Below are 27,405 nucleotides of genomic sequence, written 5' to 3' on the forward strand. Positions count from 1 at the left end.
GGATTAATGGTCATGTGGTACTGAAAGATAGAGGACAAAAGGCTGGATTTCTGACCTCCTCTTCGACTGTGCCTTCGATCACCTTCCTACCCCTACCCTCCCAGCCCTTCACCCTGTAGCTCAGTGGTTAGAGCACTCGCCTTGCAAGCGAGAAACCTGAGCTCGATTCCCGGCAGGGCGAAACCTTGGGCAAGTTTCCTTACTCCACACGACTGATAATAATCCCTCAAGAAAAAAAACAATGATAAAATTGGTGACTTCAATCCACGACTGTTCGTGGTTCACTGCTGTGCGCAATTGGCTGCCACGTTTCGCCCACAACTACACAGTCAATTCACTTTACAGTCTATTCTGTGAACCACTTTGAGACGTCTAGAAGATGTGAAAAGCGCTATATCAAATGCAAGGATTTTTTTAATATAGCAACTATCATGTTGAGAGGACTTCTCAAAGTGCTTCGCAGGTTTAGCGTAAAGTGTAGTGATTATATTTTGAAGGAGGTGACTTACATACCCTTCCAGGGCTTGTTGCGTTAGTGGTTTACGGACATTTGTGAGTAGGCCAGGAGGTGAATGGTAGGCAGACTGGAACCTCATCTGCTCTCCGCTTTCTGTTAGAGAACTATTACTGGATACGAAGACCTGGGCTAGTTTAATTTTGACTTCGGCAGCCCAGGGTCGTTGAGAGGATCGAAGGCATGATCTTAAAACCCCAAGTGAGTGAGATCAGAAAATATCCTTTAGACCTGTGGGGGTTAAGAGGTGATTTGATCGAGATGTTTACATTAATCGAGTGAATTGATGAGCTAGATTTTGGATTAGAAGGAGCCCACGTGATGTAATGTTAAGTTCGGGCCAAACCACTTAGAAATGAGATCAGCAAACATTTCTTCACACAGAGCGTTGTGGGGATGTGAAACTCTGGCTCAGGAGGTTGTCGAGGAAGAAGTGAATTGGATGTTCAAAAGTGAGATTGGTGGATAGATACTTGGGAGTAAGGTCAAGCGGCAAAGGTGGTAAATGGGATTAAGCGATTTTCCACATTCTGGTGAAACAGGTTCTCTGGGCTGACTGGCCTTGTTTTGAGTTCCTATGAGGAGAAGAGTAAAGGGTGTCTCCGCCTGTCACCTTATACTCGTCTGCCTTTACTACAACAACAGGTTACATTTATACAGTGGGGTAGCATCTCAGTGGTGATTGGGGTGTCATTTCTCCTGCGGTCAGTGGGCAGAAGTGGGGAACGAGGGACCTGATTGACGCATTTCTTACCATCTTGATGTCTATTGTAAGGGGTTACAGTTGCCAATCACTCTGGCTCCTTCAATATAACCCAAACTATCTGAAGCATAACATTGCTGACTTAGAATTTGAAGACCGTGCAGAATTTTGCAACGTTCCTCGTTCCGGCTTAATTTGAAAGCTATTCTTTTTTAAAAAAGAACTATTCTTCCAAAAATGGTTAGAACTTAAGAATTTTACAAAATTCTGCACTGTCAATTTCATGACTTTTTTTNAAGTCTTAAGACCAAGGAGCCTGAAATCCCACCTCATCTTAGCCTAGAAAATTATTTATTGATCTTAAAAGTTTAAGACAGCCAACCAGATTGAGTGGAATTTCAGACCTCTGGTATCTCCATCTCCGTTAGCAGACCAGATGAACCTGTTGATGATGATGATGATAATAATAATCCTTGCATTTGATTTAGCGCATTATCACTTGTTTGAGACTTCTCAAAGTGCTTCACAGATTACATTGTAAAGTGGATTGACTGTATATTTTGTGGGTGAAATGCGGCAGCCGATTGCGCACAGCAGTGTCCCCAAAACAATAGTGCTATGGGATCTTTAATGCCCATCTGAGCAGGCAGACGGGACCTCGGTTTAACATTTCATCCGAAGGACGGCACCACCGAAGATGCATCTCCCCCCACATCCCCCCCACATTCCCCCCGTACTACACTGAAGTGTCAGCTTAGACTACATGATTCCATGTCCCGACCTGGGGCTTGAACCCATCACCTTCTGACTCTGAGGCAAGAGTGCTACCACTGAGCCAGGCTGACACACACTGATCCACTGCTGTTAATTACTGAGCCTCTGCTTGAGCTGCTCAACAACTGACTCAGCTTAGCAGGACCAAAGGAAATTGCTTTCCTAACCAGACCATCAGATTTCATGAGTGCCTCTGGAAACGTCCACTATTCATACTCCGCTGAGATGAAATGCACGCTCAGCGAACGCAATATATAGGATGGAAATATTTTGCACTGTGTTTGTCCCACCCTCGCAACTCTTTTCAAAGCTTTGAATAGTCTTTCTCTTGCTCCCACACCCCCACTCCTCCCCCTCTCTCGCTCTCTCTCTCTCTCTCTCTCTCTCTCTCTTCTGTTTCTTTGTCATTGTGCCTTAGTCTTTTTTTTTAAACACACGTTTTGTGTTGGGAGCGAAGACTCCTCTTCTGCTCACCATTGGCAGGCAGTCCTTAAGCCTCTTTGACCCCACCCTATGGAACTCCATCCCACAGTTCCTCTGTCTCGTTTCCTCCCTTGCCTCCTTCAAGACCCGTCCCAAGACTCTCCTCTTTGACCGTGTTTTGGTCACCCTCCTACCCCTACCTTCCACCCCTCCTGATCCCAATCACCTGCTTGGGTGCAGATCCCTGACTGTCCAGCGCCTTGGGACTTCCTCCTGACGTGAAAGGCGCTATACAAATGTAATTTGTTGTTGTTGAAAGGGCGATGGAAGCAGATCCAATGATAACTTTCAAAAGGGAATTGGATATATACTTGAAAAGGAAAAATTTGCTCTGAGGTAAGAGCAGGGGAGTGGGACTAATTGGACAGTTCTTTCAAAGAGCCGGCGCAGGCACGATGGGCCAAATGGCGTCCTTCTATGCTGTAAGATTCTATGGTTCCCTGTTCTTTGCTCAGCTCCCAGTACCCATTTGTCTCCGTGGTCTGCGTGTCTGAGCTTCCCAACTGGATAGGTGTGGCGAGGGAGGGGCCCCTGTGATGAGCTGTTTCCCCAGCAGACAAAACCAACATGTTCAGGAAGAACGCAGCCCCCTTACATCAAGTTGTGGTTGAATCATAGTCGGTTTTTTCCATATAAAAAAAATCCTCATCTTTCCGTGATGTTATAAAGACTGTTACTCTGTCTTGCTGCAGAATAAGGACGAACAGTCCTGTTTGTGATGCTTTTTTTGGTGTCTCGGGACTACATTTATTCATTTATTAATGTCTCACTACGAAATGTGTTTCGCCCACAAAATACACATTCAATCCACTTCACAGTGTATTCTGTGAAGCGCTTTGAGACGCCTATACGATATAATAACACGCGATGTTAAATGCAAGTTACTATTATTCTTTTATTATTGTTAAAAGTTCTCAGATCCTGCCACACCCGGTAATAATCTGCGATCACGCAGCCCAAATTTCTCGAAGTTCTTCAAATAATAAATTACATTGAATCTGGTAAGTTGGGGGGAGGATTGGGGGCTTTGCCTGGCCAACCCTGCTTTAGATGCCTGCAGACCTGCCCAGCCTAGACAGGTCTGTGTATTCACCGAGCCAGTCCAGCCCCAGGGACATGTTGCCCCCACTGCTGTTCCAGCTGAGAAGCTAAATTGCTCCATACTAGAGATTGATGCTTGGGACCTTTCACGTTTGTGAGATTCAGTTCAGCCCTGTGTTTTGCATTGACTAGCCGTACTGTTCTTTAATGCTTGCCTCGCAACGCAAGAGGAACCGGATTCGATTCCCAGGCGGCGCAACCAAGTTGCTTTTATATCACTTGTGGAGTTCTGTAGCATAGCGGTTAGAGTACTTACCTCGCAAGAGGGCGCAGGGTTCAATTCTCGGTTCGGTAAATCCTTAGGCAAGTTTCCTTACTCTTAACATGCCTCTGTTTGCCAAGCAGTAAGCAGGAACCCGGTTGTTAAATCAATTGGCGGATTGCTTTCCAGAGGTAATAATCCCTTCTAAATAAATAAATAAATAATTTAGTCACTCAATCCACGACTGTTTGTGGGACACTGCTGTGCGCAATTGGATGGCTCATTTCACCCACAAAATATACAGTCAGTTCACTTTACAATATATTCTGTGAAGAGCATTGAGACGTCTCAATGACGCGATAAGGCGCTATATCAGATGCAAGGAATATTCTTATTGTTAGCACATTCCCTGCATTGAATCCAATTATGGGAGTAAAACCAATGCGAGATGATTGCCAATAATGGAAATAGACCTGCTACCTCAAGGCTACTGGATGACAGTTCCCCCTGATGGAGAAAAGACGGGTCTGGTGAAAAATAATCTTATCTACAAAGGTTCAGGCGCTCCGAGATGCTACCCTCGTGATATATCAATGCAAGTTGTTCCTGAAGATGTGTTAACTCCCAGGGCCCTGAATTGCTCACAGCCTTGGCTTACGATCGTGTGGGTTTTTCCGCAAAGATTCTTAAACTCAAGTCATTCGTTTCAAAGCCCACTTTCGACACGACACGTCTTAAGAAAAAAAAAAAAACCGGCTTCGGAAGTAGGACTGATTTTAAGGCACTTGGCACCATCTCACCTTTAAGCCTACGGAGGGATCGTTTCGGATTGTGCAATCGTAATTTTTGGACAACTGAGAGCGAGCCAGCTTTAGTTGCCCAGAGGAGAGAGCGAGAGAGAGCGAGAGCGAGAGAGAGAGAGGTGCTTTTTGGAGAAGCTGAGGGAGGTTGTGGAGAGTGGGTGGGGGGGGGTGCTGAAGCTGGTCGATCTGCTCACCGCAGCAGCTGATGGCAGCAGAAGGCTAAAGGTCACAGCTGCTTCTGTGTGCGTGTGTGTGTGTGTGTGCGTGTGCGTGTGTGAGTCTGCAGCTTGCGTTCGCTTCCACACCAGGCACTCCCATGAAACCACACCCTGCTCCGGCACCGCAGTCGCTCGCTACTCTTTCATTCCTCGCACGCGGGAGAGGTTAATCTTGGGTCTGCGCTGTATTTTCATTGGACAAAGGCCACTCCCTGTCTTACCAAGCGTGCACTGTATTTTTTTCTCTCTCTCTCTCTCTCTCCCTGAGTCTGCTCTGCATCCGCTACAGTAATGCTTCCCTCTCTACCCCACCCCACATTTCTCTCCTCCCCCCAGCTTAAAATAGCACCGCAGTCCTACACTCCGCAAGTCTCATTTTTGTTCCAAAAAAATCATTATTTCTGCAATTTGATTTTTTAAAAAAAAAATCTCAAAACACTTCTATTAGTATATTAAATATCTGCGAAACTAAGCAACTTTATGCTGTGGAATATTTTGAATTAAACACTGAAGCCAATCCCTTTTATTGGTTTGTCTCGACAGGGCGGAATGGCTCTCTTTTGTAGCTGTTCTCTGTCCTTCGCTGTCATTTGACAGTAAAGAGGAGATTTTTTTTGTTTTTAACTCTCTCGTCCTTTCTCTCTTAATGATCAAACTAATATGTTCTTTCTAGCTGCTGAAGCAGAAAACTGTGATGGGTTTCAGTCTCCGCTCTACCATTACAGCTCATTTGAGATAATAATGATCCTTGCATTTGATAGAGCGCCTTCTCACGTCGTTGCGACGTCTCAAAGCGCTTCACAGAATATACTGTGAAGTGAATGGATTGTATATTTTGTGGGTGAAACGCAGCAGCCAATTGCGCACAGTAATGTCCCACAAGCAGTTGTGGATTGAGTGGCCAATTTTGTTTGAGGGATTAGTACCCCCAGAAAGCGATCTACCAATCGACTAACTTTAGTTGGTTCCTACTTGCTGCTCGGTAAACAGAAGCATGTGGAGTAAGGAAACTTGCCTAAGGTTTCGCCCTGCCCGGAATTGAACCCCGCTTCCTCTCGCGAGGAAAATATTCTAACCACTACGCTATAGGATTCCACGAAGAACATACAAGGAACATGGTTGTGAGGACTCGAGATTGAGTGCCTTTATTTAAAACCTCTATTTTTTAAATAACTTTTAAGGGTTATCTTTCTGCTCCTCTCCCTCGAAGATGCTGGGGTGTGGTTCAGTAGTTACCAGGTGTTCTTTGTTATCTCGCACATGTCACTTTCTGTGTGTGCAAGTCCAGGCAATATGAGTGAGATACCAGTCACTGATCCTGTGCTTGCTCAGCATCTCTTTCCAGCAGAGAGCAAGCAGGAGTGTGGATCCTGGCTAAATCCCCCCCCACCCTTTTTTCCTTGTATGAAATGCACAGTCACTACACTCAGAGCGTGCTGTGAAGTGCTTTGAGACGTCCTCCCATTGTGAAAGGCACTATTATTGTTCGGTCTGTGTCTAGTCCGCCTTTGTAATGGGAATAGTTCTACTGCCTCCGCGGCTCATAATTTTATCCAGTGCGTCACTGAGATCTACAAACTGGGTTCCAGTGGTTCCGGGTTGCCTCCTGGTTAGTGCTGAGTTAGCCGATCTCACCCAGGACAGCAATAAGGTGCTGTAGTTGAGTTTGGCGTGCTGTGCTAAGTGAGTGTTGGGGGAAGCGAAGGAGGTAACATGAGGCAAGGTTTCCACTCCTGAAAGTGGTTTAGCCATCAGACACCATCGCAACCGAGCTACATGCTATTTGAACAGAACACAAACACTTTCCACCAAGGTCGTATAAGCCTTGACTGAGACGGCTCTGTGTGTCTGCCCAAGGGAGACTGTTTATATTAGGCGGAGGAAGATTTGGCAGGTTTGACTGTGTTCCTAACAAAAATGTCAAAAGAGAAGGTGTGACTCGATGATTTTAATAATGGTTCCATTAATCTCTCCTTTCACCCAACGACGACAGCAACAAATTGCTTTTATAATAGCACCTTTACTAACAACAACAACAAAATTACATTTCTTTAGTGCCTTTCATGTCGGGAGGATGTCCCAAGGCGCTGGACAGAGTTATGAACCCGAGCTGGGGGTCGGGGTGGGGGAGGGTGGAGGGCAGGGTGGGAAGCAGGAAGATCAAAAGCACGGTTGAAGAGGAGGGTCTTGAGGTGGATCTTGAAGGTGGCGAGGGAGGGGGTGAGACGAAGGGACTGTGGGATGGAGTTCCAGAGGGTGGGGGTAGAGTGGCAGAAGGCCCGCCCGCCAATAGTGGGGTGAGCAAGGCGGAGGAAGTGAAGCAGGCCAGAGCCCGCTGAGCAGAGGGAGCGAACAGGATGGTAGGAGGTTAGGAGGTAGGAGAGGTAAGGGGGAGCAAGACTGAGGAGGGCTTTGAAGGTGAAGACTAGGATCTTGCACTGTATCCTCTGTGTGATGGGAAACCAGTGGAGTTGGGCGAGGATGGGGGTGATAGGGATGCGGAGCCTGGTGGGGGTGAGGACATGGGCTGCAGAGTTCTGGATGATCTGCAGCCTGTGGAGGGAGGAGTTGGGGAGGCCGACAAGCAGTGAGTTTGCATAGTCGAGCCTCGATGTAATGAATGCACGCATAAGGGTTTCGGCGGCCTGGGGTGTGAGACAGTGGCGGAGCCGGGCGACATTGTGGAGGAACGTTGGAAGGATGTCGCAAGGCACTGAATCCCATCTCCCAATTGTTCTGTTGTAACTTCCATTGTTAGTGAAGTGATTGAGGCGCAGTGTGGGTGGGGGAAGCTCTCTCATCTCAGGTTGGATTTTGTAAACTTTCCACTGAATATTCAGACTATCCAGACTCACTCCCGTTGGTGTGAAATTGGGCAGTTTCGAAGTTCAGAGCCAGAGACACCTTCAACACCTTGTGGGCCAACAATTTGGTATTTAAACAAGCTGCAGAGAGTGGCCAAAACTCCAGCCATCGGTGTGGGAGATGGGGGCTCACAGTGGGGAAAGTGTGTGTGTGGGTTTGGATCACAGTGGTTCTTTTTACTGATATCGTGGTTGCTCTCACTCCCTCCTGCAAGCTGCCAGTCCTTCCAAGCAGTCAGGCCATCCTCCTACGCGCAGTTTCCATGCTTGAAGAAAAGGAGGCTGGTGTTGGAAAGTACTGTTAGTGATCAGTCCAGCAATGATTTCAGTATAAAATGAGTCTTTGACTGGGCTGAAGGCACCTCTGCGGAGTTCTTTACTCACTGTCACAGCTGTTTATTTTTGATCGGTTACTTCTCCACGGTAATGCTTTGGCTTCCGAGTCCTTAGCTACAATGGACTTTGTGCCTACGGTCCAAGCTGACGTCCTCGTGCATTACATTGTTCCATCCTTTGAATGAGACGTTAAACCAAAGTCCTGTTTGCCCGTTCAGCTGCACGTTCAAGATCCCTTGGCAAAATTTGAATAGAGAAGGGAATTTCTCCCGGTTTCCTGGCTAACAATCCCCAAAATAAATGAATCATTCAATTCATGGCTGTTTGTTGGACATTGCTATGTACAAGTTCGCTGCTGCATTCACTACCAAATATACAGTCACTGTACTTAATAGTAATTACTGTAAAGTGAATTTAGACGACTCAACTCTTGTCCATGCTTTCCTCACCTCCCGCCTCGCCAGTCTCCCCAGCTCCATTATAATAATAAATAATAATCCTTGCATTTGATATAGCTGTGCACTATCCATATAGGTTACAGAGTTAACTGGAGCCGAGTAGAATGAATCCCAGTGACTTGCCGGCTCCTCCAAGTCCTGGTAACGTGCCAAACTATATCTGATTTGCCAATAACAGTGGTTGGAATACGGTAGACCTGCCTGGCACAGATAACAACAGATTACGGAAGTTCAACTCGATTCCGATCCTCTGCTGCCTGGCCTGTCACTGTAGAGCTAGCTTAGCCACAGAGAGACTCTATTTAATGCCCCTCCAAAACCAACACCCCTTCCCTGGAGTAGAGTTATTTGTTGGGCATCGGAATCTTCCATTTCAAAGAACGGTTATTAAGCAATGCAAATTCTTCCTCATTTTCTTTCAACTTCTGCTTAATTTTGCGTTGGAATGCTTTGGCCATCAAATAGGAGAAAATGTGGTGCTTGAAGAATTTGGGTGCCATGTGCACAGAGAAGGGTTCATTTGGATCCATCAATGTATTTAGTCTAGTCATGATAAAGGCTTGTTTTTTTGCGCCAAGATTGCTGCACCATTACTTGCCCATTGCATTTCAGTCTGCCAAATAAAGGCCTGGAAGACTAGTATCTTTAGTATTCACCCTGGTCCAGGCCTGCCTCATGGATGATATTCCTTAACTTGCCCTTGGCTCCAGTTGGCAACCTCTTTGCAGATCCGCAGGAACTGTCATAGGCGTTGAGTGACCAACCACCCTGAGCCCTGCCCACACTGACTCCTTCTTCTATGTGAATCTCCAGCGTCGCGGAGCTGTGTTCGATCTCATCAGCGTGCTTCATCTGAAGGCAAGCTTGGGCGCTGCACCAACCTGCTGCCTTCTGGCCAATTAGAGTTCCCCTGACGTGCGGAATGGCTCGGCATATGTCAAACCACGCCCTGTAGGGGAATCCAGGGTGTAAGTGTCATTCAATTGACATACAGACCCCAGTTTGCCGGTCAGAGCTCTCAATATTTCCCAAAGCAACCGTATTGTTTTTTTCCAAAACTTCTTAAATTCAGTCACAATTCAGAAGCTGTTTCTCTCCTCTCTCCTCTCCCTTCCCCTCCCACCACCACTTTCAAAAGACTGACCTGCTTCCATCTTCCATTCCCAATTTAAGAATTTTCCAAAATTAACGCACAATTAAAATGACGGTCGTAAGGTTAAGACCATGGGGATTTCAGGCCTCTGCTGTCTCAATGAAATTCTACTTGTTCCTGATGTAAAACACCACACTTGCTGGTGTAGATGATGATTTAACTACACGGCAGCTGTGCCTGAACCACAGTCATCAACCCTTAATCCCTGTGGTAGTTATTTTTATGAGCGTAAAGGGGCTGATATTCTTGTCCTGCTGGTTTGACCATCTCTATCTCAAAGATGAGAAGCCATTTCTTTCTACCTGATGTGCAAAAGGAATGCTTTCTAAGGTTTATGTTGGAGGGGGGCGGGGTGGTCATTGGCCATTTTTGTTTGGTCAGCCAGGTATCTGACACATGTGGAAACCCATCACCATGCTTAAGAGTATCCAAAACAAACAGATTTCCATTCATCCACCTAGACATGGAAATTTCGGAAATAGTTATTGGAATGGAATGCGCACTCACCCCGGAGGGACGCAGCCTACTTACCTAATTCCAAAGAGTATTAACTGCAGGTTGGCAAGAGCCAAGGCTTGGGGACTGCAGAGTGTGTGATGGGGATAACCACTGGAGTCTAACCAGCTAACATCGCACAGCTTGCCGTTGATATCACTGCCCAGCAAGGTCTCCTGGTGCCTTATCCAGCTAGGACCACCCTAACTGTTAGGGCTTTGGCTTGCAGGGTTACCAAGAGCTGAGTGGGATGACTCCCTGCCCCCAGTGACTGGTCTGCCCTTCCAAATCCTGCTGATGATCCAGGCTGGCTGTCCTGTCAGCAACAGTGCCCTTGAATACTGCGGAACTGCCTGGCTCAGGAACCGGACTACCAAGACCGCCACAGAGCTAGTTCAGCTCCCCAGAAAGAGCTCCCGTTTATTCTCCCCCCCCCCCCCCCCCCAACACCTCCAGGGAGGATAAGAAGGGGGCTTAATGGTCATAACCATTGTGAACCACAGGCAAGTTCGGGGAAATTCTAGGCTTCCTGAGGACAGTATTGTTGATGCGTTGTGTGTATAAATATGTGTGTGCGTATCAGTTTAAGCTCACACACAGCGATTGACGTGTAGATGACCAAGATGGGTTTGGCTGGCCGCACTTCTGTACATGGGTTTGGGGCAAGAAGAATGGGTCCAGGTACAGAAAAGCTTTTGGCTGGGTGAAAGATCTGATTTAGTTGTGAATAAGAGTTGCACATTCTCGCCACACCTTGCTCCTTGTACCTTTTATGCTGCTCTTGGATTCATTTCAAATTCTCACAGATTTTTCAAACGTACCTTGCAACTTGTGTGTGTATGTGTAAGTGTCGTAATGTGTGCGTGCAAGCACTTCCAAGACAGAGCGTGCGTGGGGGTACATCTGAAAGCGCACTTGGTCGCGTGCGTTTCTGCGGGTGTGTGCATGCATGTACGCACACGTCACAATACGTGTGTGCATATGCCAGGACGTGTGCGGGCAAGTGTATCCAAGACCGAGCGCGCATGTGTGCACATCTGAGAGCATGTTTGTATGGGTGTGCTTACGTGCATGTGTGTGTGGGTGTGCGCATGCATGTGTGTGGGTATGTGTCCGTGCCTGTGTGTGCGGCCCCACCCCTGCCTGACCAGTGTTAACAATCAGGTGGTGCACGAACCTGAGCTGAGGTGACCTCGCCTGACCTGTTTTCCCATCGAGTGCGTTGGGAAAGCAGACGTTAACAAAATCCCACTGAGCAGCTATTGTTTTAGGGAAAGACAAGCGGAGCAGTGCCTGTCAGCTCTTCAGTGAGCGGGGAAGTGAAGCCAATCCATTTGAGGCGGTGGGTGTGGGTTTGGGGGGCTGGGAGTGTTGGGAAGCGAGGGAGAGAGAGAAAGAGAGAGAGAGAGAGAGAGAGAGAAAGAAAGAAGGTTTGCTCAGTTTTCTCCGTTCATCCCACAGTGTCTGAATAGCACTGCTGGAGGGGGAGAGACAGAGAGAAGTCAGGCCTGTCTGCTTTCCGCTCTGTTGGAGCTCCAGCGTTTGTTTGCTGATGGCAGAGGCAGCGAGAGCGCTCGCTCTCTCTCTCTCTCTCTCTCACCCGGCTGTAGCAAATGAACAGACTGCACTCCACCCAATAAAAGGGTGTAGCTAACAAGGCTACACCTTCAAGTTGGAGGCTGTGCCCATTTCCTGGCTTTTTTTTGGAGGGGCGGGGGGCGGGAGGGAGGGGGAGAAAGAAAATTAAAATGGGCTGTGCTGGATTTCTACCTCACCAGAGAGGATTTTTTTCTCTCTCCCCTTTTCCTCGTTCCTTTTAAGTTGCAGGCAGCAGCCCAGCCCAGCCCAGCCCTCGCTGCGTCTGGGTGGGTGGGTGGGGGAAGATGTTTGGTGTGTTCTGACAGACTGCTTTTCTTCCCACCCCTCCCCCGCCCCTCTCCGCAGAGCTCTGTAGGCACTGGAGATGTTGAGTACAGCAGTATGTTAATGCTTGAAGGAATGCCAGCCGTAAGAATCAAAACTGAGCCACCGGAACCCAAGCAAGGGGTAAGTCGAACTCTCCAGACACTTCCTTAATGACTTCCAAACCCCAGGAATGTCAGCAACAGGCTGCGATCGTCCATCGGTCTGCCCGGGGCAGGAAAATCATTTTTTTAAAATTCTTTTGTTTCACAGACTTTTTTTTTGTCTTCCAAAATCTCTGTGTCAGTTCATTGCTTGCTTTCTCCCTCTCTCTCTCTCTCTCTCTCTCTCTCTCTGTCTTGTGCTGTTCTGTTTTGGATTACCCCCTCCTTGACTCAAAAGTGTCAAAAGATAATTCGCAGAGTGAATAAATGCCCATTAATCCTGGCCATGACTACTAAGTTGTAATTCTCTTATACGGACTGTACTGGCCTGAGATCATTCCCCTCTTTTTCCTCCCCACCCCAGCAATAGCAGCAGTGGTCAGTCCCTACTTGGGTTCTGGGCAGATGAGGGTGGATTCAAGGTGGGGGAAAAAATTGACCGAGGACACTCACTCGCCTTTCACTTACTCCTAATATAATGCTTACAGAACCACATCTGTCCACCTGTGGGTAAGATCCCTGTACCACAAAGCTCGCTTTCTTGTGTATTCGTTTGCGTTGGGTTCAACCATTGTTGTTAACAAGAGTTTTCCCCCACTGCGTTGAATGAGATATTCAGAGCAGAATAATTTTGCAAAAACATGTTGAAAATAAGAAGAGTTTTCTCTCTCTCCTCTCTATCTCTCTCCCACCCTCCCTTCCTTCCTTCCTTCCTCACTCCCCCTCCCCCTCTTCTCACCCCTCGCCTATCTACGAATTCCTGTTCCCCAAGGATACCAGGCACAGCCCTGAGCTCCTCCCTGCTTTTCTGGGAGTGTTTCTGTGTCATTCCAGAAACACATGGGACAGAAACTCGGGGGATTATTTCACTGAGTGTAAAGAAGCAAAATGCGTCTTTGATTTAGTATAACTTGAACCCCCTTTTTTATTTATTGATTCCCATCCCTCCTGCGAAAGAATACAGAGGTACGTTCTGAGTTGCTCTGTGTATCAGAAGCTGTTTTAGCTGCTTTTTAATTAATTGTCCTCTGAGTACTTCCAGTTCCAACAATTTGCATTCAAAAAATGAACCAAAAAGTTCAAGCTCGTGAATTTGCCTCTTTTTGGGTGCCTGTGTTTTGGGTGCCCTCCTGCCCTGGTGCCCTCCCTGTAACTGCACATTGTTGGAAGCTGTACTGCCTGACTTTGTTCCTGCCATTGGTTACTTGAGATGGTTTATTTCACCATTGCCCACCCCCCCGGCATGCCCAACATTCTGACTTCGGCACCTTCAAAACCCTTCTGAAAAACCTACCCCTCCCATAAAGCCTCTGTTCATCTCCCTCATCACCCCTATCTGCTGCTTTGCTCGGGCTCACGCTTCATCTCCGTGAAGCACTTGAAGACCTCTTAACTACGTGAAAGGCGCTGTATATGCACAAATTTGTTGTTGTTTCCCTCAAATACGAAGCAGCAGTTGATGTATTAAGCTGACCCCTGTGTCTGTGTTAGCTGATCTCTGATGGTAGGACTAATCCTTGTGGATTATTCCATCTCCATTATTGTAGCAGGCCATTACCAGGATTGCAGAAGGTGAACTAGAATGCGGGTCTTGGCCTTTTTTCTTCTAGCAATCCTATGTTCCTAGGAGCAGTATAATTGGCCTCAGTGTCCTGCTGTAGGGATGGGGAAGAAAATCCCACTGCTCACCTCTATCTAACGACCTCTGCCAGAATGTGCATGTCAAACTGGGGCAGGATCAGGCTTGGCTGTGATTAATTTGCAAGTACGCACATGGAGAGTGGCTAATTGGGGTGAGGTACCTGAGGGCCCTTTAGCCATGGAAGAAAAGCTTGATGGGAGTTTTATCATGGGAAGAGGGAGATTTAGAGAAAAGAAAATCAAATGTTTTAACAACTTCCCCTCCCAACTTGAAAGGCGCTATACAAATGTAATTTGTTGCTGCTGCTGTTGTTGTTCCCTTTTTCCCACCTGAGTTAGAATCTTCCGTGCAACCCTTGCAGCGCACTTTCGCGGTTTAATAGATTGCAGGCGCGAGAGAGGAGGTGGGGGGACGAGAAACGGAGAGAAGGGGTTGGGGAGAAGAGAGAGGGTGTGGTGGAGGGAACGAGCGAGGGGGGGTGGGGGTAAAGTGAGAGAGGGAGGTGGAGGGAACGAGCAAGAGGGAATTGAGGATAAATAGAGAGCGAGGGGGCTGAGGAGAAAGAGAGAAGGAGGGAAAGTGTGATTAGGTTTGGGGATTCATATGGAGAAAAACACCAGTGAACTTGATGGGCTGAATAACCTGTTCTGTGAAGTAATATTCTGCAGCCCAGAACGTATAACTTATCTTTGCCTTCTGTAACTTACCTTTACTACAGAGGAATGAGCAGCCCCTCTATCAGATTTGAAGTGAACTTCACAAGAACTCGTAAAATGTGAGTTCAGATACAGCTCTTGTTGTGGCCTTTGTCATAAACCTCTCTCTCTGACTCTTGGCTGCACAGAACATTCCCTTGGGATATCTTTAACTTTCCAATTTTTTTAAAAGTTTTTTTTACACACAGCCTCGTTTGTACTTTTGTAGAACTGCAGTACAACTGTGATTGTAGATCATCAAGGCCAAATTTGTTTAACGCACAAAGTTACCGTTCTGGGTCTGTCACTTGCAGCTCTGTTTTAATCTTGACTAACTGTGGAGTCCCGATGTGTAGTGGTTAGAGTGCTCACCGCGCAAGTGAGAGGAGCTGGGTTTGATTCCTGGGCGGAGTGAAACCCTAGGTAAGTTTCCTTAAACCACACGTTTCTGTTTACCTAGGAATAATAATGATAATCCTTGTATTTGATATAGCGCCTCATCTTGTCTTTGAGATGTCTCAAAGCGCTTCACAGAGTATACTGTAAAGTGAATTGATTGTATATTTTGTGGGCGAAACGCTGCAGCAATTGCAATTTGGTCACAGCAAACAGTCGTGGATTGAAATGACCAAATTATTCTTTTTTTTAAATAGGAGCCTGATTGTTGGTCGATTGGTGGATCGCTTTCCAGGGGGAAATAATCCCTTAAAAACAAAAATGGTGGTCACTCAATCTACAACTGTTTGTGGGACACTTCTGTGCGCAATTGGCTGCCGTGTTTCACCCAGTATATTCTGTGAAGTGCTTTGAGGTATTCAAGGACAGGGTAAGGCACTATATCAACCGAAATGATTATTATAAACTATTATAAGAATCCGTGGACAAGTACCAGAGGTTCCATCAGAGTGGAGCAAATTAAATTGGGTGGATAGGACCTCATTAAAAGGGATTTACTTGATTCTGGTGAAGCTTCAAAGTGTATCTTAGGCGGTGTCCCCTGGTTTAACTGGTGTTTCATCCTGTATTTCTTGTGTCCTCAAATTCGGTACTTTAAGGCTTATTGGAAAAAGTGCCATTGTGTTCACTTTCCAACTAAGCTTTACTCTTGTTGTTAGAAAAAGGCCTGTTTCGATCAATGCAGAATGCAAGTGCATACTGGACCCTAACAGGAACGTCTGTGTCACCCCATTGGCATCTACACACAGTCTATCATCACAAAACTCCCTTGAATGTGGTACAGGCCTTTCCTTGGGAGCCAAGGTGATTGGAGTGGAGGTGGCCTTGTACAAGATATCCCGAATTGCCTACTTTCCGGAATGGAATGTCTTTGCTTTAAACCTGATCAGTTTAGCACTGAGTCCGAGTCGGACTACATTTCCGGCTCCTGTCGCTGTGTTTGTGCAACATTGTTAAAATTGCAGCTAAATTGAAAATAATAAAAATCCTTACAGTTGATGCAGCTGCTTTCACGTCGAGAGGATGGTTTTAAAGTTTTTCACAACTTATATTTTGGGGGGGGCAACCATGCACACCGCAGTGTTCCACAAATGACCATGATGTGAATGATTGATTTTATTTGTGGGGATTCTTGGCCAGCAAAAGCTCCTTCTCTTTCTGAACAGTGTCATGGGCTCTTTAACGTCCACCTGAATGTTACGGATTAAAGTCTCATTCAAAGACGGCATCTCCGGCAATGGAACATGTCCCCAGCACTGCATTGGAATGTCAACCGAGACTACACGAGTTCCAAGGCTTGATGTAGGACTTGATGCCTTAACATTCTGACTCAAGAGGTGAAAGTGCTACCAATTGATCCTGGCTAAACACATCCTCCGTGAATTTTAAATAAAAATAGAAGTCGCTGGAACAAGCAGCAGGTCAGGCAGCATCTATGGAGAGAGGAAAATTAGTTAATGTTTCAGGTTGATGACCTTTCGTCATCGATTTCCAGCATCTGCAGTATTTTGCCCACTGTGAATCTTAGTTCCCTTCAGATTCATTCTGGAGAAATTCCAGCTAGGTATAGTGGGTGGAGGTGTGTGTGGCGAAGAGAGAGGAAAAGCAAACCTCCAAATGGACAGAAGGTCAGTCAATCAGCGTGCAAAAGAGAATCTGAGTTTTAGGTGAGTTTGAGCCACAGTAGTTGAAATATTAACTTTTCCATGTACTGAAGGAAGTTGCCCCCACTGTGGATTTCCAGCAGTTAACTTTATTTCGCAAGTCACAGTGGAAATAAGCGAGAGAGAGATTCTGTAACATGCTCAGGAAACTTAATGTGTTAACCATTTCTGTCACCTCACAATCGATATCACTTGATCCAGAGATGAAAACTGCCCCTACCCCCCTCTCTCTCACTCATTACATTTTGGAGAGAACAGTAGAGTCTGTTGAAGGGTTGGCTGTTATGTGGGTAACGTTCTTTACCATTTGCAACCAACAGCTGTGGAGACTGCTGTGTTTGTACCTTGGACTCCTGTGAAAACAGGAAACATGTGCCACCTGTTTGGGTGTGTGTTCACTTAATCTGTGGCCTCTTATGTTAGCAGTGGTGATGTTCTGTTGTCGTTTTGGTAATGATTGGCTAAAAGCCACTCCTCCTGTGTGATCAAGAAGAGCATTGAACAGTCAACCGAATTTCACATTGCTCCCAAAAAAGGGTGGAATGAATAAATTCCTGTTGCGTTTGTTTAGCTATAGTTTAGACTGGATTGGGAATGGAAATAGCAGTGTGGGTAAATGCCCTGCTCTCTGTGCTGTGGACGTACCAGAAACGTCTTGAGTTTGATTCCTGATCTCTGCTGAGCTAACGGTAGCAGTTGTCCTGTGCTGATGTATGTTCACTTGGCGTGAATGTGTGTTTCGTTTGTGTGTGTGTGTGTGTGTGTCTTTTGTATGGCAAGCCTCAAGGGCCTTGGGACGTCCTCCTGACATGAAAACGGTATATAAATATGTTGTGTGTGTTGTACGTACACCATACATCTACTCTCAAATATTTTGGTGACTCAATTGCCTTGCCCACTTGGACAACATACTGGAACCTGTTGGGAGTCTAGACAATGTGAGATGTATTGTCTGGACATGATTGGGGAGGAAGTGGAAGAAATATTGTATTTTTATTAAGACGGTGATCTCAGAACCATGTTTTGAAAATGTATTTAAAAGAGTGGCGAAAAATCAGGGCTTTCTTTGTAATAATAAGGTTGCAATTCCACCACTTTGTGTTATCTGTTTGTTTAATTCGTTGGAAAGGTTCAATGTCTGATCACATACATTGGGCCAGGAAACAGGATTGTATTCATAAGTAGTAAATGCCTAAACTGTGTCTGCACAAGAAGTATTAATAATCCTTACATTTGGTAAAGCGCTTCTTGCATCGGAAGGACATCTTAAAGTGCTTTACAGACTACTGTAAAGTGCAGTGACTGTTTTGTGGGTGAATGTGGCAGCCAAGTTGTTCATAGCAAAGTCCTACCAACAGCCAGGAAGTGAGTAACCAATTTCTATTTGGTGGATAATTGGCCCAGAAAGGTGCGAGAGAGAGACTCCCTTGTCTTTTCGAACAGTGCCACCTGAACAGGCAGATATGGCCTCGGTATAATGTCTCATCTGAAAGACCAGCTGTCAGCACTGCATTGGAGTGGTTTGCTTGAACCTTCGGATGCAGATTGAGAGTGTTACCAACTGAGGCAGGCTGATGCCCAAATATCTTTCCCCCTTGAAAATCCATGTCTGTCTTGTGGACCGAAAATGTAACTTTTCTTGCATTTGCTATAGCGCCTTATCACATCATTAAAACATCTCTAAACGCTTCTCAGGAATTAGTGTGTATTTGCAGGTGAACGCAGCAGCCAATTTTTATGCAGTAATGCCACACAAGCAAATATAAAGTGAGTGACCAGATTTTAACTGGGGGAATTGTTGGTCACCAGGAGAGAGAAACTCACTTCTCTTTAGTAGTGCCAAGCTTAAGGCTAGAATCTCTTGCAGGGCGAAGCCACCTGCCTCCATTTCCTAGCCTAAGTGACCTCACGAGTAATTGATTGCTGCATTTGCTTACAGAAACAACACTGCACTTCATGGTGTGAAGAGTTTTGAGCTGGGATTCAGTTCTTTAAAATGTATGTTTTCTTTCTCAAAGCTCTGTGTCTCTCCTTAAGCTCCCCCCTCCCCACCACTCCCCTTCCACCCACTGCAGTACAGCTTTCATCGCGTCCTTCAGTCTAACCCACAAACTCCTGCCCTGCCTCTTGGGTCCTGGTTCATATTTGACCTTCTGAATGTTTATGATGTTTGCTAAAAGGAAAGGTCCATTTTAACCCTCATCCCTGAGAAGAAACGCTCTGGCTGCTCCCTCAGGAAACGCCTTCTGTTTACAAGTGGATCGGGAATTTGCCACACCCTACCTGTAAAAGGGCTTTGTTACTGAAAGCCACACAAAAACAAAATGAACCCAGCACTTTAACCTAGACAGCCTGGCTCATTCGGTAGCACACTGGCCTCTGGGTCAGAAGCCCCACGTTGGGACTTGGAGCTCATAAGTCTACGCTGACACTCCAGCGCAGGGGCTGGAGGGAGTGTTGCATTGTCAGAGCTGTTGTACTTCGGGTGTGATGTTAAATCAAGATCACATCTGCCTGATCAAGGGGGCCATTAAAAATCCTATGGCAATATTTGAAAGAGGAGGGCGTTTCTCCCAGTGTCCTGACCAGCAAGCCCTCAGATAAGATTGGTTATTCAATTCATGGTCATTTATTGAATCTTGCTGTGTGCAAATTGGCTGCTGCATTTTCACACAAGTACACAGTCACTGGTCACCGCCTGCAATCACTTGTGCAGATCTTTTGATGTTGTACGCTGTATCAAATGCGAGGACTATTATTTGCTTTAATGATTTGCCAATAATATTCCTTTGAGAGCCATAGTCAGCCTAGCGAGGGAATGGCCAACAACAACGTTGTCTAATGAGTTGGTGGAGCTTTACCCTGCCTGTGACAATCTTCCGTTGAGGCTTTCTGCTATTGTCGGATTTGTTTCAAACCCGACACATGATATACAGTACGGTAAAGTGGTTTGTGTGTATTGTGCAGGTGTACGTGAGATCTTGGGAAGTCCTCCCACCGTGAAAGGCACTATATAAATGTGTTTTGTTGTTGTTGCCATAGTCTAGGCTGGCACCTCAGTACAGGTCTGGCAGAAACTTGCATTGCCAGAGGTGCTGTCTTTCAGATGAGATGTTCAAATTCAAGGTTCTTTCTGCCTGTTGCCTTGGGCGTTAAAGATCACATATCTACTCAGAAAAGTAGGGCATTTCCCCGTGGAGTCCTGGCCGACAATCCTCCAGATAAATTTAGCTCGTGATATTTCGGTGTGATAAGTCACAATAAACATGCAAATTCTGTGTTACGGTTAGTTGGTGTTAATGGATTTTGCATTTAATCATATTGCATATTTTGTCGCCAGGAGATATTATTGCCTGTTTAATCCACAAGCAAGTCTTTATCTCTGAAGAGAAAAAACATAGGTACAATGAGTCAGCTACAGGGGTACAGTCCCCCAGTGTTGTGGTTAGCACTCTCGCCTCACAAGTGAGAGGACCCAGTTTCGATTCCTGGGTGGAGCGAAACCTTAAGCAAGTTTCCTTACTGCACACACCTCGGTTTTATCTAGCAGCAAGTAGGAACCCAGTTGTTAGTCAATTGGCTTTCTGGGGTAATGATCCATCATAAATAAGTAAAAGGTTTGGTCACTCAATCCACAACTGTTTGTGGATCACTGCTGTGCGCAATTGGCTGCCACATTTCACCCACAAAATACACAGTCAATCCACTTCACAATATATTCTGGTGAAGCGTTTTGAGACGTCTCAACGGTGTGATAACGCGCTATATCAAATGCAAGTATTTTTATTATTATGGGGAAAGGGCATATAAGTAGGACTTAGTGTGTGAAAGGAGCCGAAATAGACATGATTAGCTGAATGGCCTTCTTCCGTGCTGTACATTTCTATGGTTTTAAGTGAAACAATTCTAGTGTGACTGAAACAAACCGTCAGTTTGCCTATCGGCTATTGCAACTATTGGTCTCATCCTTCAAGAATATCACACCCATCCTCCCATCACAGCATTTTGCTGTGTTTTTAAAATGGATCCAATGTCCTGCCTCAACCACCCTTTCTGGTAATCTTTCCAGTTGTTAATTGGTGTTTAGGTAAGGAGAAACTTCCTGGTGTCTGCCCTGAAATTGCCCTTGGCAACTCTAAACCTATGTATTTTTGTTCTACAGTACTATCTTGTTGCCTCTTGCTATCTTGTTCTGCATTTACTTTTCCAATCCCATTTTAAAAACGTCAGAAGAGAAGGCCATTTTGGCTTAATGTGTCTGGGTGGGTTCTTTTTTTTTTCAGTCATTTTCCTGCCCTCTCCTCATAACCCCTTTCATTTACATACTGTGTATTTAGATTTTTGTGACAACTTGGTGGTTGCAGCTGGTGTGTGCTGCATCTTTGTATAAGTTGGTGTGGTCCTGTTTTATTTTTGTTGGCGAAGTGATTTTTACGCTTTGCATCGTTGCACCTTTCATTCCATCTCTCTGGGGGGGCAGAGAAATCTGCTGGGTCACGCATTGATTTTGGTTATCTGACTTATTTCCGTCTGTGTTGGAAGATCTGAGCTTTCCAATAGCCTGCCCAGAAAAGGAGTGTTCAGTGAGGTTTTTGTGGGGTGGAGAAGCGTGTGTGTGTGTGAAGGAGGGAGGGAGATGGTCTGAAATCTCACCTATAATCAATCTCTTTTGCTGCTTTATAGCTTCCAGTGAAGCGTTCCTTACCCCCGATCCTTGTGGTCCAAGTTCACGTTGACACCGGTGGCCATTCGCTGCCGAGGATGATGCGCAAGTGGCTGTGATGAGCGTCTGTGAGAGAAGCAGCCGCTTATGTTGTCTTTCAACGGCTTTTCACTCAGCAAGTTTCCCGGGCTCCAAACTCCGCCCGCCCAGGACCCAGTCAGCAGTGAGGAATTGGCTTGTGGTTTAGCTTAGTTTCCCTATGCTGGCCCAGGGCATTGAACTCCATTCAGGTTGTGTTACTGTGATTTCCGTTCAGTGCTCACACCGTGTACACCGCAGCCTCAGTGGGAACTTTGGGATACAGTTGTAAGCTCCTGCCCCAGTACAGTACACACTGGGACCCAGTGACGTGGGATTTTGGATCGGACTTTAAGCATCAGGCGCTCCCATCCCAGGAGTCCTGTAGCTCAGTGGTAAGAGCACGCACCTCACAAGCGAGAGGATCTGGTTTTGATTCCCGGTAGGGCGAAACCTTGGGCAAGTTTCCTTACTCCACACACCTATAGCAGTAAATAGGAACCAAGGAACCCATTTTTTAAATATATATATTATGATATATGTAATAATAATCCTTGCATTTGATATAGCGCTTTTCACTCCTTCTAGACGTCTCGCTTTGATATAACGCTTTGAGATATCTCGAAGATGTGAACAGCGCTATATCAAATGCAAGGATTATTATTATTAGATGTCTCAAAGCGCTTCACAGAATGTACTGTAAAGTGAATTGACTGTATATTTGTTGTCGAAACATGGCAGCCAATTGCGTGCAGCAGTGTCCCATAAACAGTCGTGGATTGAGTGACTGAATTATTATTGCGTTTTTTTCTTGAGGGATTATTATCAGGTGTGTGGAGTAAGGAAACTTGCCCATGGTTTTGGCTTGCCGGGAATCAAACCCAGGTCTCTCGTTTGTGCGGCGAGTGCTCTAACCCCTGAGCTACAGACTCCTTAGTCGATTGGTGGATCTTGTTCTGGGGTAATAATCCCTTTTTTTAAAAAAAAACAACTGATAATAATAATTTGGTCACTTCAATCCACAACTCTTTGTGTGACATTGCTATGTGCAATTGGCTGCTGAGTTACGCTCACAAAATATACAGTCAATTCACTTTACAGTATATTTTGTGAGGCGCTTTGAGACATCTCGAAGATGTGATGAGGCACTATATCAAATGCAAGGATTATCATTGTTTTTATTATCGCAGAGCTGGCCTCTTTGTGAGTCTTTTAACGTTCGATCCTGTTGCTCTGTTGGATAAGAGGAAAAAGATTCTCCCAGTGTCCCTTATAAAATGGGGTCACTCACTTTGTGGCTGTTTGGGCCATTGCTGTGTGCAAATTGGTGTCTGCGTTCACCTACAGAAAACACAATCACTGCACGTCACGCAGACTTTGTGAGGTGCTTTTAAGATGTTCTCAATGTTCAGGCACTGTACAAGACGTGAGGGTTCATATTTAAATCCGGTCAGCGTGGATCTATTTTTAATGCTCTTGTTCACAATATAACTCTATATTTATATTGAAAAGCAAATCGTGTGGCTTTTGCTGCTTTCCGTGTCTCAAAAATATGCCTTTCCACAGGAGTAGCCAGTGATTGTGTATTTTGATTTTGTTGGATGTACTTTGGGAACCAGACGAGCTTTGAAAGCTGAGATGGTGGAACTGTGTGCAGGCTGACAGCTGCGGGACATGGCAGAGGAGGGTGTGCATTGCTGTGGTGTTTTGCAGCTCTGTTGGCAGACTCTTTCCTTGGGCTTGCTTCCCTCCCCCCCCCCCCCCCACCACCGGCCCACTCTCAACATTATGGAGTCCTATAGCTCAGTGGTTAGAGCACTCGCTTTGCAAGTGAGAGACCTGAGTTCAATTCCAGTCAGGGCGAAACCTTGGGCAAGTTTCCTTACTCCACACAGAGCCTAATAATAATCCCTCCAAAACCAAAAACAATAATAAATTGGTCATTTTCAATCCACGACTGTCTGTGGGACATTGCTGTGCGCAATTGGCTGCCGCGTTCGCCCACAAATATACAATCAATTCACTTTACGGTATGTTCTATGAAGCGCTTTGGGACTTCCTCCCGACGTGAAAAGCGCTATATCAAATGCAAGGATTATTATTATTATTATAGGAGGAGTAGGCCATTCAGCCCCTCAAGTCTGTTCTGTCATTCTATAAGATCATGTGCCTCAACTCCCAAGTACTCACCTTTGCCCCATATCCCTTGATACCCTGACCTACCAAAAAGCTACCCACCTCAGTCTAGAAATTTTGATTGGATCCATCATCCACCGCCTTTGGGGGGAGAGAGTTCCAGATTTCCACTCCCCTTTGCATGAAAAAATGCTTTCTGATTTTACTCCTAAATGGCCTCTCTCTAATTTTGAGATTGTGTCCCCTTGTTCTGGATTTCCCCACCAGAGGAAATAGTTTCCGTTAATAGCTAATCCATCAAAGCCCTTTATCATTTTAAACATCTCAATCAGATCACCCTTCAAACTTCTAAACTCAAAACATTGCACGACGGAAAAAGCTGGTGTTGTCTGGAAAGTCTTTCAGAACCGACTACAAATACACAGACACACTAGACCTTACATTAATGTATTGTGAAGCGCATTAAGACCCCAGCAGTTCCCTCAGTGCATATCAGTCTGCTTCTTGTTCCCTGCCTGATCTATCCTATCATCAGCAGACGAGCTTTCAGCTGCCTGCCCCCATCTTGGGAGTCCCTTCAACTCGCCATTTCTCCTCCCATGTTTTAAAGTGTATTCACATCACACGGACAGAGAGGTTGAAAAGACCTCTCAGTCTCCCTGTCAGAAGTGTGAAGCGCTTTCAGATGTCCTTGCGACGTGAATGCGCTATATGAACGCAATTTGTTGTAAAGATGTTTGAACACGTGATTAGGCACTATGTCAAATGCAAGGATTTGTTATTCCTACTTTCGAAGTGGATTCAGGACTTTTGCAAGACAAAAATCATCCTTCAGTGGATGGATGATGCTGTCAGCAGGTGGATAACATGCTAAGGAATGTCTTTTTGTATTCTGCTTCCCAGGAGAGTTGAAATACATTGGCCAGAGGTAAAATTGACAAAACTCCAGTATCTGGAGGTACCAGGAAACACAGGATATGTCTAAATTCCCATCCACAAACTGAACCCTATGTTTAAATGACCCACACTGGAGTGTTAAGACTTCTAGACTGTGAACTCAAAGCCCCGATGTGGGGCTTGAACCCCCAACCTTCTGACTCGTTAACGCTGCCAACTGAGCCTGGCTAATACTTGAGTTAGTACAATGTTAATGCAGGATATTTGTTTGCGCAAATCGTGCAGATTTCAGATACTTCTCTAAGTACTCTGTCAGCGAGTCTCTTACAAAACCATAATTTCAGGGGAATTTACAGTCAGTTGCTGAGTCTGTGCATTACTATTCGAGGCTCCAGCTCTTCCTTTCTATCCCACCACTGAGGGCAAATCTTGGAAGCATACTTAAGTGTAAATGTAATTGCACTTGCCATGCAAACGAGAGGACCTGAGTTCAATTCCCGGGCGGGGCAAAACCTAGCAAGTTTCCTTACTCTGTTTACCTAACAGTAAGTAGGAACACGTTGTTAGTCGATTGGCGGATCACTTTATATGAGTTTCGCCTAAAAATATACCGTCAGTCCACTATACTGTGAAGCGCTTTGACATGTTTCAATGAAGTGATAAGGCGCTATATCAAATGCAAGGATGATTATGATTATTAAGACGCCCATGTTCTGACTCCATTTCTGTTGGCTGAGTTGTTGGCAGTTTGCACGTGGGGATCGGGTGCCATGAGCTCGGCTGTGGGTGGAGAAAAGCCGAGATCACTGTTAAACTCTGGCTCTTTGACCGGCTGCCAGTTGACCACTTAGTGTGGGTGCCGCCCTCCAGCACATATCAACCTCTCTGTGTGTTCCGGTTGTTTTCTGGCGGAGCCGCTTGGGTGGATAAGGCTGGGACCGAGCCTTGCACGAGGTGGAGCAGGTGGGTGGAGCCCATCTTTATATAAAGAGCTGGGCTGACGTAACAGAAGGGCGTAGGCCAGCCTTTCATTACTCCTGGCGTCAGTGAAGGCTTTCAACCATAGTGACAGACAGAGCTGTGTGGAAAAGCAGGCAGTCAGTCGACTGATCTCCACACCCCGAGGAGCAGCTTCTTAACATTCACATTGTGATTTGGCAGTTTATTTTTTTTTAGAGCGTCCTTATTTTAATGATGATGCTCTCTCCCCCGCCCAGAAAGTAACTGATCGATTCCACCAGCATTTCTTCACATAGAGGGTGGTGAGTGTGGAACAATTGGGATAATAATAATAATTCTTGCATTTGATATAGCGCCTTATCGTGTTTTCGAGAGGTCTCAAAGCGCTTCACAGAATATACTGTAAAGTGGTGACTATATTTTGTGGGCGATGTCTCTAAGTGCGAGTTGGATACAGTGGAAACTCACAGATAAGGCCGGCAAATGGACTGAGGAATTTTGACCATATTGGCCGGTTGACCTTCCAAGTTTGTGTTATTGTTACTGTTAATGTAACATTGAAAAACACTGGGGGGAGAAATTGACCGTGTAGGTGAGTTACCTATATTAGTGGCACTGCCTTTAGGTGAGTTGTATTTGGGAAGACAGTGTATTTAGCAAAAAATAAATAATAATAACAATTCTTGCATGTGATATAGCGCGTTATCATGTCTTCCAAGACATCTCAAAGTGCTTCACAGAATATACTGTACAGTGATCTGGCTGTGTGTATTTTGTGATTGATATGGAGAAAATGCATGAGATAGAAATACCAGATCAAACTGTTTGACAGCCCAGTTGGCCTCCTCCAGTTCCCATGTTTTGTTAAAGGCCTGTATCTCTCTCTCTCCCATCGGTATTAGGAAGGGTGCGGTTTACTGTTAGTTTGCTGTTCCACCTTCAGTTCAAGCGGAGAAGGTCATTGGCATACTCTGGACCTGAGCAGGATATTGAACTCTATCGTGTTCGCTTCTTCTTCTTCAGAAGAAGAAGCTAGAAGCACTAGAAGCTCCCCCACTCTCTCTGGCCTTTCCCCTTCTGTTTAATGATAATAATCCTTGCATTTGATGTTGCACATTATCGCGTCTTGGAGACGTCTTAAAGGCGCTTCACAGGTGATACTGTAAAGTGTAGTGACTGTATGTTTTGTCTTCCTCTTGTGTTTCCCATGTTCACTGTGCCCATCAGCGGTCAGCCGGGTGTTTGGCACCCGTTAAGGTAACTCATCACCACGCTTGAGAGTATCCAAATTAGCCAGAATTCCTGGAGGGACGTACTGAGCTTATCTAATGATTCAGTCTATACACGTTGCCCTTTAATAATAAAATGGTACAAACCTTTGATCTTCTTGGTCTCTATTACTATATTTACAATCTTCCAGGATTGTAGGGGAGCTAATTGAACTACTCGCCCCTCTCCCTTTGTCAGTGACTACAGAATGGTGGTGATAATCCTTTCATTTGACTTTCCTTATTGACTGTTCCAATGGTCATCTCTCCATGCTCCCTGGCTCGGTGTCAAACTCCCCCATTGTCCAGCGCTCCGAGACTTTTATCTTGTGCATAGGGCACCTTATAAATACAAGTTGTTGTAACATCCTATAGTGTTTAAAAAGTGGCAATTGTGTTTCTAGGCCGATTCAGCAGCCAATATTTGCACGTAGCAAAGTGCCATTTTTTAAAAAAAATAAACATTTGGTCAGTCAGGTGTCTTGACACATGTGGAAACTCATCACTGTGCTTAAGAGTACCCAAACCAAACCGAGAATTTCCCACCTTCACGTGGCAATCCCAGAGGTAGATTGTTAGAATGGAATGCCCACTCGCTCCCTGGAAGGACACATCCTCTTTATTATTATTATCTAATTCCAGAAAGTATTAGGTGTGGATTGGCTGCTGTATACAGTTGTGTGAATGATGAATATTCTGAAGGGTTGTTGGCCAGGACACTGCCTTCCCTTTTTGAATAGAGCTGGAGGATTTTTAACCTGCCGGACTATGAATTT

The 27,405-nt window shown here is 45.6% G+C and overlaps 1 protein-coding gene across 3 annotated transcripts in view; it reads left to right on the forward strand.

Moving 5' to 3' along the window:
• Window positions 1-27,405, forward strand: part of LOC103177400 (Krueppel-like factor 8) — a 59,882-nt gene that overhangs the window by 17,956 nt on the left and 14,521 nt on the right. For 2 of the 3 annotated variants that reach the window (XM_042340731.1, XM_007891531.2), the window contains exon 2: window positions 12,049-12,150. In XM_042340731.1, coding sequence (XP_042196665.1) covers window positions 12,049-12,150 — 102 coding nt within the window. Of the gene's footprint in view, window positions 1-12,048; window positions 12,151-25,607; window positions 25,664-27,405 lie in introns of those variants that run through there. The other variant, XM_007891533.2, reaches the window with a different exon arrangement.

Source organism: Callorhinchus milii, unplaced genomic scaffold, assembly GCF_018977255.1.
Source record: "Callorhinchus milii isolate IMCB2004 unplaced genomic scaffold, IMCB_Cmil_1.0 Scaffold15, whole genome shotgun sequence".
In the NCBI taxonomy this organism is placed as follows: domain Eukaryota; kingdom Metazoa; phylum Chordata; class Chondrichthyes; order Chimaeriformes; family Callorhinchidae; genus Callorhinchus; species Callorhinchus milii.